General features: G+C 51.6%; 1 protein-coding gene across 1 annotated transcript in view; it reads right to left on the reverse strand.

Moving 5' to 3' along the window:
- FGF18 (fibroblast growth factor 18) overlaps positions 1 to 6,498 on the reverse strand; it is a 33,928-nt gene extending 27,430 nt beyond the window's left edge. Inside the window, exons 1-2 of the mRNA XM_025866622.2 lie at positions 5,929 to 6,498; positions 5,719 to 5,755 (exon numbers count right to left, since the gene is read on the reverse strand). Coding sequence (XP_025722407.1) covers positions 5,719 to 5,755; positions 5,929 to 5,960 — 69 coding nt within the window. The 5' untranslated portion in view covers positions 5,961 to 6,498. The remainder of the gene's footprint in view (positions 1 to 5,718; positions 5,756 to 5,928) is intronic.
- Between the last annotated feature and the right edge of the window lie 5,866 nt (positions 6,499 to 12,364).

Below are 12,364 nucleotides of genomic sequence, written 5' to 3' on the forward strand. Positions count from 1 at the left end.
CTATTTCCCATGTGATGAGGAGGCAGAGACTCAGAGAGGTTAAGGGTCTTGCCCAGGGCCACACAGCCTGGGAGGGGTGCAAACCTAAGTCTAGAGCCTGTGCTCTCAACTTAGACAAGAGGAGCCCTGAGGCCACTGATGCAAGGAATACATCCCTCCCAACCTTCCTCAGCATGCTGCAGAATGGTACGCCCTTAACACACACACAGAGCAGGTAACTGATCCAACAACTATGGTTATTCAGTTATCTCCAGAGTGCCAGCCACTGTACTAGCTACTCTGTGTGCATTATCTCACTTAGCCCCCACAGTAACCCTTAAGAAGTAGTAGGTCCCTCTCATCACCCCACTTTACAGGTGGGGAAAACTGAAGGGCAAAGGGTTGATATTAAGAAATTTGCCCAGCAGCACAGACATGATTCAAACCTAGGTCTCTCCTATGCCAAAGCCCATGCATTCAAGCTCCATAGAAGTCAGCTAGCTCATCTCACTGATACCCATGTGTGTAAACTGAGGCCCAGAGAGGGAGGTCATCCAATGAGCCAGTGACAAAGCCAGGACTGATCCCAGGGGTCCTGAGAGCGTTTCTGCTGTCCGTGGCCCCATCTTTGGCACAGGAGCGTTTTAAATGGACCATGGGCATTATGCCATTAAGATGTCAGAGCAATAAACCACAAACATCTCCCAGCCCCTACCAGCAACCCTGATTAAAGCCTGAGGGGCCAATTTACCCACCGATGTTCCAGAACAAGTCCCCACACTCAGGCCCAAAGTGGAGACAACAGGCTTCCACCCTCTCTGAGGCTCAGTGGCTCTCTCCCAGCCCGAGCCAGCCTGGCAAGGCCCTTGGCACTGCCCTATCCCTGAGTGTCCCAGCAAAAAAATGGGGTACACAGAGGTGGAACAGAAAGCCCCTGCTCCCAGAAAGGAACCAATCCACATCTCCCCCGTCCTAGTCACCAGGAGGTGACAGTGCCCTGGGGAAAGGGGGCTTACCACACCGACACGGGTAGGGGGGCAAGGGAGCCCTTCCAAAACAAGAGACACAGGGGCCGGTGCCCTAACCCTTGCTCTCCACCTGTAGGAAGCCAGGGATTATTTGGTTGATTGTTTTCTTTCCATTTTACACATGCAGAAGCTGAGACCAGAGAGGTTAAGTAACTTGCTCAAGGTCATACAGCAAAGATAAGGCAGGATGACCACTGGAACTAGGCTGGCACACCCCTGAACCCTCATACTGCTGTTTCATAAGCCTCAAGCCTCGAGCCAGGTGACCCAGAGTCGAAGCCCACTCTGCCTCTCTCTTGCTGTGCGGCGAAAGGCAGGTTATTTCATGCCCCTGAGCCTCACTTTCCTGTCGGCAGAATTCCCTGATCTCGGGCTGGTTGCGAGGCTGAGCCTCCATGAGGTGAGAAAGGGCCTGCCTGTTACATCGTGAGCACACCATGCCTGGTGGTGGCTACCAGCATTGCTGTCGGCCTGATGGGCCTGCAGCCTGATTTCCCACACCTACACCTCTCCTGCAGAACCAGAAGGTCCTGCTGAGGCTAGGAAATCTCCCCCCTGTTGCCCTCCATCTCCCTTTGGGGGCCTACTGTGCCCTGAGAGCTACCCCAAGCCCGCTAACCCTGGGTGCCACCACAAGATATTTTAACAATCCACCTCCTTACCTCAGGCTGCAGGGATAGCTGGCAGGGTGCCCTCTCCCCTTCCCTGCTGGGAATGAAGCCGGGAGGGGAGTGCTGACTCCCCCAGGCCCTACCCTCCTAGACACCCACCTCTGGCTTTGGGACCCTTTCAGTCCAAAACATTCTAGGAGAATCAGGGCCTGCAGACTCCGAGTCAGGTGCCCTCCGTCAGAGACACCTATCCAGGCTCTGATCATCCGTAGTGTGGAGATCCTATCAGTGAGAATCCAAGAGGAAGCTCTCACTGAGAACCCCTAGCATGCCCCTTGGAACTCCATTTCCCCACTGGTATTCTTTCTGAAGAAGTCTGCCTGGTGTCATGGAAAGAATACAAGATCTTGAATCCAGAGTCCTGAGTCTTAGCATTGGCCTTGAACAAATCCCTTCCCCATTCTGTCCCTCAGTCTCTCCAACTGTGAAGTAGGAATATTAGCCCACCTACTTCAGGAGGAAGAAGGACAGGAAGAAGGAAACAAGCTTCTGGATGCAAGAGCCTTGGAGTCTTACTTGGTTGGACAGAAGCAGGATGTGCCCCCCGCCCCGTACTTCTCAGGAGGCAGGATCACAGGAACTCTCCCCTCTAGAATGGGAGCATCTTGAGGCCAGAAACTGACTAGTCTTGTTCTCAAGGCCAGCAAGAAGTGGGGTTCCAGCAAGTATTTGTTGAATGAATACCTGACTGGACACACAGATGGATGATGTCACTGTCTTAAGAAACTAAAAGTGCTACCCAATAGGACAGCTCTCCATCCTCCTCATGTCCCAAAGGACTCTGTCTCTGGCTTTCCTATTCTAACCAGCTAGAAGAAAGGTTTTAAACCTCACAGAGGAAGCCAGGTGTGGGGGGTGGTCAGGTCAAGCGGGGGCATGAAAGGAAACTTCAAAACTTGAACACACTGGGCGGTGGGTGAGAGGAAGAGGTGCTGTGGGAGGGACAAGCGGTGGGTGGTGGAAGCCCCCCTTTCCTGGCCCGCCTCAAGCCTGGCCTGTCTGGGGAAGGCCAGGACCTAGCCGAGCCTGGCGGTAGGAACAATGTCAGGCAGGTGCCGGCCAAGCTGCGTGAAAGGCCCAGCCCGGTGTCATTGTCAGCGCTCAGCCAAGTGCAGAAAAGCAATTTACTGGTCACGCCGCCTGCTCCCCTCGGAAATTTTTAAAATTCTTCCGATTTGAGCTATCCGCGGTGTCCCAAGTCGTGTGGAGAAGGGATTTTATTAAATTCCCAGCTTCCTGCTTCCTGGGGTGGCCAGCAGGGGCGGGGCTCACCCCATGGGGGGTGGTGGGGGGAGGCAGTGTCTGGCATTGACTGTTGTGCTCTCTCGAAAATGTGGCTGGAGGTGGGGGCCCATTCTGGGCCTGATGGCTGATGGAGGGGGAGAAGGAAGAGACCAGAAACTCTATTGCTAAGACTGGAGCAGTCCCCGCACAACCAGGGAGCGGGGGGATGGGAAGGGCAGAGGTACATCCATTTCCCAGCAGAACAAAGTACCCTCCTGGGTGAATGAGAATCTCCAAACCTTCTTCCACCACACCTATCATGTACCACTTCAGCCTCAAGGCCACCCATTTCACAAATGATGAGGAAAGATGAGGCTGGGGCTCAGGCCCAGTCCACCAGGTTGCAAAGCTCTGAGCTCTTCCCGGCGTGCAGGGAGGCCTCCCCCGCCCCTGCTCACCAAGGGAGCTCCTGTCACCCTCTCTAAGCTTGCCCTGCCAGGAAGGTAGCTGCTCTCCCCTCTGCCTGCCCAACACCTCCTCAGCAGGGAGCAGACTTCACACTCCCAGCAACGAACACTTGAGGCCCACCCCTCATCTCTACCTCTAATGGCCACACCATCTTTGTTCCTAGACCATGAATGGGGACATGAGCCTGCCGTTTCTTTATCTTTTAGGACTCACAGATGCTTTTGAAAATCTGTGGGGCGCTGACAGCCCTCTCCAAAACATGAGCACATTTGGGCACCATTTTGGTGTGACATATCAGGGGCATGCCCTCCTCCATGATCACATCCTTAGATACTCTATGGGTGCAGGGACCAAGGGTTAAATACATCAGTCTTATGGCAGTGTGGAGGGGAAAATCTGAAAAGATAGGAAGAGGTGAGAGAGCGGGTAGAGGACGCTCCATCACATGCCTGAAGTCCTAACCCAGGTGGACCACCCAGCTCTTTCCTGAGAGGCTGGCTCTAGCTCTAGGCCAGGAGGTCGAGGTGGGATGCAGAGTCCAGGTTCCCTCCCTCGTGCTTCCCCAGAGAACACAAAGATGCTGCAGCAACCCCTCCTGGGCCCTGCTTTAAGGACCAAGAGGCAGCAGGCTGCAGGAGGCCTGAGCAACAAAGTCCCCAGATCTCTACCTCCATGCTCATAGCAGTAGTCCCCCATCCCCAGGTGCAACATGCAGGAAAAGAGCTCTCACCCAGATCAGACAAGCAGATCCTCTGGAGTGACCCTGGGGCCTGCCCTCTGCTTGCGGACTCAGCTGCAAATCAGGCAGGCCATGCCTGGCACTGGCCTCTCTCTGACACCAGCCATTCCCCACCCCTGCCCCCGCCACCACAGGGTCACATCTGCTTTGGCAAACAGCCAGTTTTAAGTTACTGACTCCAGTTATATTGATTCAAGGAGTCACTGGGGACCTCAGCCTGGCCAAGGCTGGGGGAAAGAACCCATCAGTCCGTCTGTCCGTCTGTCCGTCCGTCCATCCATCCATCCTCACAGCCCCCAGCCCCAACTAGCTTCCCCCAGCCCAGTGTCCATTCTGATGGTAACGATTCTCTCCCAGGAGTGGAAGCGGAGGTAAGCAGACCTAGCACCACACCAAACACTGAAAGAGGCTACTGGGGCTCAAAAGCACTCAACACACACAACATTCGTTATGCCATAAAGCTGGGAGAGCCACCATTTTCCCCTCTCAAGGCTCTTTTGGGGCACCTCTGGAACCCCAAAGGCTAAAACCTAAGCATCGTCTCTAACCCTGTGAGGACACCTGCCTTCAACCCAGAGGGGGAAGGGGCAGATAATCTCTTTTGGCCCCAGTCCAGCTCCCCCTAAGGCCCCTCCCTTGCAGCTCTAGGTGGGTGGAGGGCTAGGGTAGCCGGCACTTCTATTTCCCTTCCCTTTGCCACCCCCCCTCCAACCATGCTGAGGCAGCCCTGGTCTGGTTCTAATCGGGGCTGAAGTCGCTCCCTCTTTCCCTCTTCTCTTTCTCTGCGCCCCCCCCCCTTTTCCTTCATTTCCACGGCTTTGGAAGCCAGAGCGTTCCAACTGTCTGCGTGCCAAGACCTTCCCGAGTCTGAAAGCTGCTGAAGTAACAGATCAGATTTTAGCAAGTGCTTTCCAGGCTGAGCGCCAAGCCCTCTTCTGATTCACAGAGAGCGAGCGAGCGGGGAGCAAGGCGGGGAATCAGCCGAGGGCTGCACCACCTTGGGCGAGGGTGTGCGGAGCGTGGCCCATTCTGGAGCGGCTTCAAGGGCAATGGCCTCTCAGCCCAAGCGTCCGTCTGCTATCTCTCACCTAGTCTCTCCAAAACCTGTCTCTGTCTCTTCCTCCCTCTCTCTCCCCCCCTGCAAACGCCTTTGAAACCACAGAGTAATTTACAACTGAAGCTTTCTCCCTGGACTCAAAATCCATTCGGCTCAAAGGAGCCTTTTTGTTTGGAAGAGCGAACGGAGATATTAAGGGACGTATGGCAGAAAAAAATCTTCAGGTCCCAACTCCTCTCCGGTTGTGGGCAGGGGGCGTGGAGCTGGGCTCACTGCAGCGGCTGAGTCCGCTGGCTCCGGGGATCTCCTCTCAGCCAAGGCCGACAGGGGCCGCGCCAGTCTGAGCCCTGCAACAGAGCCCCTTGCCCTTGGCTGGTCCCCCGCCGGCGCAGGGCGCGCGCGGAGCCGCCCTTTGGCGCCCTGGGAACAGGTGCACTGGGCTGGGCGCCCAGGAGGGGTGGGGCACAGGGAGGGGGCGCGGCCCAGGGGAAGGGGGTCGACCTGCACCGCTAGGCAGGGGCAGGGGGAGGTCAGAGTCAGGATCCTACGTACCTGTACCTGGAAGCACAGCAGCAGGAAGTGTAAACACCTGCGGGAGAGAGATGGAGAGGTGGTCAGTGGGACTTGAGGGAGGGGGGCGCGCGGACAGACAGACGGATAGGCAGCCGGAAAGTCAGACGAACGGCCGGGCGGGCAGACAGAGTCACAGGCACACGGACAGACGGCCAGGCAGCGTAGGCAGCCCCGCGCGCGGGCGCTTACAGGCAAGTGCAGGCGGAGGGCGCTGAATACATCGCTGGGCGGGGGGGAGGCGGCGGCTCCTAGCCCAGCCTGCACATGTCCGCTCCGCGCGGCCGGGACCGGGCGCCTCCGCCGCCGCCGCCGCCGCCGCCGCCGCTGCTGCTGCTCCCTCCTCGCCGGCTGCTGCTGCTGCAGACTCTGCTGCTCCGGGGCGCTCCGCGGCGCGCCCTGCGGCATCAGCGCCCCGCGCGGCTCCTCCCGAGCGCTGCGCCCTCCGGGCTGGCGCGGGGGCTACGGGGTGGCCGCCGCTGTGCAGGAGACGCCGGGCTGGTGCGGGGAAGCTTGCTCACTGCTGGTTGTCCGGCCGGCCGTCCGGGCGTCCGCGGGAGGTTGGCTGCTCGGTTCACTCCGTGGGCAGCATGCGCGGCGGGGCTGGAAGCTGGGGCGCGATCTCCGGCCGGGGCGCGGGGCTGTTAGGTGCCAGGGGTCAGCGCTCCAGGGCCGGGGCGCGCGGCTGCAGCAGGAACGCGTCACGGCCGCACCGTCTGGGCGCCCGCCGGCTCATGTCTCCTCCTACGCGTCTCTCCGGCCGTGCGCATCGCCGCCTCCCACCACTGGCGGCGGCCGGGGCGTTTTCTACGCGCGGGCGGCGAGGGGGCGGGGGGCCGGGGGCGGGCCCGGGCCCGAGTCGGCACAATGAGGATGCGGGGCCCGGGGGCTCCCCCCTCGGGGCGCGGCCGGACGGGCGCTCAGCTCGGCTGGGTGCGCCGCGCCCACATCAAAGGCGGCCCAGCCTGCTTGCTTGCCTGCCGCGGCCTCTCCACCGCCGCCTCCTCCTCCTCCTGGCGGCTCCGGGTTAGAGGGAGGCGCTCAGACTCTCGGAGACGGGACGCGCAGCTCCGAAGGGGCAGAGCCCGCGAGCCTGGAGCTGGTGAGCGCTGGAAGCCGTCGGAGCTGTGCGCCCAGGCGCAATGACCCGCGCCGCGGCGCAAATGCTGCCCGAATTGGGAAGGCGGCGGTCCCCAAGAACGCAGTTAGGTGCGGAGCGTCCTCACTCACCCACATTCGCTACTAGCACTCACTCACACCCACTAGCGCTTGAGTGGGGAGCCGGGAGGGGGCGGGTCAGGCCCAGCCCCCGGGGCGGCTCCGTTTAAGGGGGTTCGCTTTCGCCCACCCTGTGAGTCCACGCAGGACCGTGGCGTGTCCCAGATGCCCTCTCGGACGGCTGGCACTCTGAGACCCCTTCTGATCTCTCCGTCCTTGCAGCTGCGGGGGTGGGGGGTCTCCAGGACTTCTCTCCCCTTCACCCCCCTCCAGAGCTCTCGGGTCGGTTCTCGGGCTCCCAGCCGGGCTCTCAAGGTAGGCGAGCCAGCTTTGGAAACGCGCGGCTGCCACCTAGCGGCCCCGAGGCGTCACTGCAAATCCAGCCCGGGAGGGCTACAGGGAGCAACCAGCAGGACTCTGGCCAGCGACCACTCTAGGCCCTCCGCCGGCCACCTGGCTGAGACTAGCTTCCGTTTGCATACTAAACGGTTTAGTTCCTTTAACCAGGACTCCAGTGAGGATATCTCCTCTCCCCTCCTCTTCCCGCCTCTCCCCGCTTCAGGGGCAACACTCCCGTCCTTTCCACCAACTTCAAAATGTAGGTGTTGTCATATGCCGCCGACAGTCGGGCTGTCCTTTGGCCTGAAGCTATGGGAGAGGTCATAGTGAGAAAAAAACTCAAAAAGCAAAATTCAGGAATCCATACTATTTGGTTAAAAACCTGGTCATTGGCAGTGGTTGATAATCCCATTGTACTAGAGCATAAACTGAGGTAGCTGCTGTCAAACAGGAAATAACTTCCCTGCACCAGCCCTCTCTGCAAGCTCTTGAAGTTCCCTTTCAAAGCAGAGGCTCTTCAACAGGTTGCCTCTGTCTCAGCATTAGACACAAGAGCAGAAAACCTTTTGAAAACTAGCTGCTGGGTGTCTGGGAAACCTTCTGTATGAAGGGCTGGGCTGAATTTACTTAAGACATTCTCATTGCCAAAATTAGTCTTGCTTATACTATTATTACTTTCTATTACTTTTAAATGGCATGGGTATATAACTATCTTCTAGGTAAAATGCTTGCAATTTTTTTCAATGTTCACATAAAGTCTGTCAACCTCACAAATAAGACTTATCACCCAAATAAAGACTGACCAAAAAAGTCCAGTCAAGAGAACAGTTCTGAGTAAGAGCATGAACTCAAGAGTCAGAAATCCTGGATTTGAATGTTGCCTCCAACATTTACTTATAAATTCCAGCAAGTAACAGTCTGAGACTCTGCTTCCTCATCTACAAACCATGGCTAAGAACAGTAACAACTCGAGTTGTTTTCAGTTGCTGAATGAGGTCATTCAGAGTCTGGCACATAATAAAGGCTCCAAAGGTTTTAGCCATTATTAATTATGTTTCTCAGATTTTCACTTTCTTTGTGATTTCATGAAGTAGGGAGGCAGTATCATTACAGCTTAAGAGGTGTCCAGTCAGGTTCTGTCTTAACTCCAACTCGTCATTTAACCACATTTTTTCTTACCATTTACATCTCAAATCTAGTTTTCACATACCTATTTACTTACTATATACATGATTTTTATATGGAGTTTTCCTATCTGAATTTGACACATTCATATTAACTTTGTATGTACCACTATTTGGTAGTCACTTCTCAATTCATTCAATTACGATTTATTGATCCTACTGTCAAGGCCATGGGTGAAGACAGACAAGTTCCTGTTCTAAAAAAGCTATTTCACTTTCGGGAAAAATGGGCAATAAGTAAGGGAAGTCAAGAGATAAATTCTAGCCTATCAGTGCTTTGAAGAAAACCAGTGGGATAGAGAATACCTCTTAGTAATATTTAGGCTAAGGCACAAAGGTGAGGAGAGCTAGCCACGCAAAGGAATATTCCAAGCAAAAGACACCAAGTGCCTACAGGTAGGAAAAAGCTAGGTAACAGGCAGGAATAGCCAGGGTGAGTGGCAAAAGTTCAGGGTAAAAACAGGCAAATACTTGATCATGCCTCATAGGCTCTCAGAGGCCAATAGGTAGCCAAAGGCCTTTTTTAAAGGCACTACTTAATATACAATTTTTTTAAGTCTGTTTTAAGTGCTCAGAGTTTAACAAAGATCTATGTAAACATTTTTTTTTTTAGATCTTACTTATTTGACAGAAAGCAAGAGAGGGAACACAAATAGGGGGAGTGGGAGAGGGATAAGCAGGCTTTCCGCTGAGCAGGGAGCCCAATGAGGGGCCTGATCCCAGGGTCTGGGATCATAACCTAGGTTGAAGGCAAAGGCCTTAACTGAGCCACCCAGACACCCTGTAAACACCTAAGGCATCCTCCCCACACCCATTGCTGATCCCAAATTAACATTAATTTGTTGGCACTAGATTCTAGTGTAATGTAAATAGAACCATGTATTATTGTGCTATTTTGTGTCCAGCTTTTGTTATATGTTTTTGAGATTTCACCCTCATTCATTGTTGCTTTTATCATTTCTTTTAATTGCCAAATAGTACTCAACAGTGTGGAGGTACTATTATGTTTGGCAATTAGTCTGTCAAAGGCTTTGAAACTAAGGGTCAGAATGAATTTGCTTTTCAACAGCTTTATCACAGGTGCTAAAGTAAAGAATGAATTGGAATGGTCCGACTATGGTACTTGGGGGGCCAAGAAGGCTATTACCAGTCCAGGCAACTGTAGTTTGGGATGGATGACTGCATGGCTACATCAAATTCCCCGTTGTAAGCTAGTAAACTTGCAATTTTCTGAGCAGATTCTCATCTGTAAACCCCCTTGTTGTCTTATGTGGGACTGAAAATTTAAAGGGAGTTGAGAATGTATATTGACTGCTAGTGCAATGGGATGTATGCCCCGCAGGGCAAGTTAACGGTTTTGCTTACTAATCCTAAACAACCAGAACTTTGGGACACAGTATGTAGTTAAATGTTTTAGATTCCTATCTATTTCAAGTATGAAAGTAATATACAGCACAGCAACCTGACATTTTCTACTTTTCTCCAATTTAAGACTCACAAAATTCAGGGAGTCTATAGAATACAAGTATTTTGGATACAGATAGGAGAACCTCCAGCCTAAGAACACAGAACAGAGCCTCAAGCCTTCAATAGGATCAAGTAGTTTGGTAAGAGTAGACAGACCCTTAGCACAGACGAGGCTCTAAAATTTTCTCAAAACCAGCTCTTAGAACTTTCACAGCATTAAACAGGACCTCTACTGCCAAATGCATGAGTCAGGGAGCAACTGGCTCTTTGGCAAGAACTGGCTGGAAGGTAGCCTTAGACTCTGAAATAACATTAACCCTTTATTGTTAACTATACTGGAATTTTTAAAAAATTAAACTTTAATCCTTTTTCTCCAGAGCCCAGACCACTACCTTTTATTCAGAGGCTCAGTGTATGCGACCCTCAACTTTTCTTGGACAATTTCAAACAAAAGCCCCACAACCTGGACGGTTTCTCTCCCTCATTAAGCTACTGGTTGTCAAGACCACATAGGAGCTTCTGCAGCTTTATGACTAACTATAAACCTCATACTATTACTTGCATGGGTCCATTTAGAGTCTGATCTGCTCTCCCCAAATGGCCTTATTATGTTCTGTGGTTGAAATTAAAGTAACACAACCTTACACGATTAAGTATCAAATGAAGAGAAGCTTCCCTCAAGTTACCCAAGTGCCATCACTGCCCTCCAAATGCTGACAATTCCCCACTGCTTTTCCAGTCTGATCTGATCATCCATAAAGTGAAGCTTATGAGCACCACCCACCCAGACAGTTCCTAATTGCCATTTTTTATTTTAAAGAATTTTGAGAGAGCAAGCAAGACAGGGGGAGGGGCAGGAGTGGGAGCCCCATGCAGGGCTCGATCCCAGGACCCTGAGATCAGACTTAACTGACTGAGCCACCCAGGCATCCCTGCCATTCTTTGCAAGAAATGGATCATTCCAGGTCTGAGAAAGAAAATGAAGATGAACCTGGAACATTTTCTCACTAGAAAGCAAGACACTATCAGACTACTAGAGTCTGTGATGGTAGGAACAAGCTTGAAGGGGACTCCATCAGCCAAAAAAGATGTAAGAACGAAATACCAATACATAAAAATCTGAATCCAAAGTACTTAATTAAAACTCACTACTTTAAAAAAAAAAAACTCACTACTTTTGGAGGTTGCTAAAACATCAACGTATCATTCTGAAAACTGGTAAAGAACAGAACATTAAAATGTTTTTCAAAAGTCAGGTAGAGGCAATACAAGTGGGGATTTTAAAGAAAATGCCTGCAAAATAGTGAATGGTATTGCTAAAGAATAAGCCATTAAACATTCAACAGACTGGCTTAACAAAGGGAAATATAGTTATTCCATCAAAAAGTACTTTAGGGGCACCTGGGTGGCTCAGTTAGGCTCCTTCTCAGTGGGGATACTTCTTCCTCTGCCTGCAGCTCCCCCTGCTTGTGCACTCACGGACAAAAAATTTTTTAAAGATTTTATTTGTCAGAGAGACAGAGCAGAAGCAGGGGGAGCAGCAAGGCTCCCTGCTGAGCAAGGAGCCCGATGTGGGACTTGATTCCAGGACCTTGGGATCATGACCCTGAGCCAAAGGCAGACACTTAAGCCAACTGAGCCACCCAGGTGTTCCATAAATAAAAAAAATTAGTACTAGGGACAAGGGAAGTAATTTTCTCATTAGTCTTAGAAACTAAAAATACTTTAAAATTTTTGTTTTCCCTAAGTACAACTGTATGATTTTTAGCAATTAAACCAATATTGATATAAGTATGGCCAATCTCACTTAACAGTTTGCACTGCACCAAAGTGTTTTTTAAAGAATTTCTAGTCACAAGCCTAGGAGTTCAATTTTCAGATTACCATATTTTGTTGGCTGAGGTCCAGTACCAAACCAAGCACTATTAAGTGACTTTGGAGGCACAAGAAAACATGCCCTACCTTCAATCTTTTACAAAGATGGATCTGATCAGCTTAACTGAACTTGCAAGAACAGGACCACCAGTAAGGCCAATAGCTTTCTCTCAGAATGGGGAGAAGTCCTTTTGGTTTTCCTGCTACATTAAGTACCCATCAGCTAAGCCCAAGGGTTAACTTCTACACAAAGCAACTCAAATAATAAACCTATCAGACCTACATTTTGGTTAAGTCATTAAAACCTAAATATACACCTACTTCTGAACATTTTAAGTAACTAATTACCTAATATACATCATCATATACTGTGATGTGAAACACTATCTAGGGAAGGAATGACTCATCTTTAATGTATTTAGTTCTTAGTTAATACTGTGGCACTATTTAACACTAGTAACTTTTTCAAATTCATGTGCAGGTTAAGCATTTTGAGATTCTATGAATTTAAAACATGATCTTTTAAACATTAAACGTAAAAACAT

The sequence above is a fragment of the Callorhinus ursinus genome, unplaced genomic scaffold (assembly GCF_003265705.2).
Source record: "Callorhinus ursinus isolate GAN/ISIS: 27379988/994484 unplaced genomic scaffold, GSC_fseal_2.0 scaffold3, whole genome shotgun sequence".
Taxonomy (NCBI): Eukaryota; Metazoa; Chordata; class Mammalia; order Carnivora; family Otariidae; genus Callorhinus; species Callorhinus ursinus.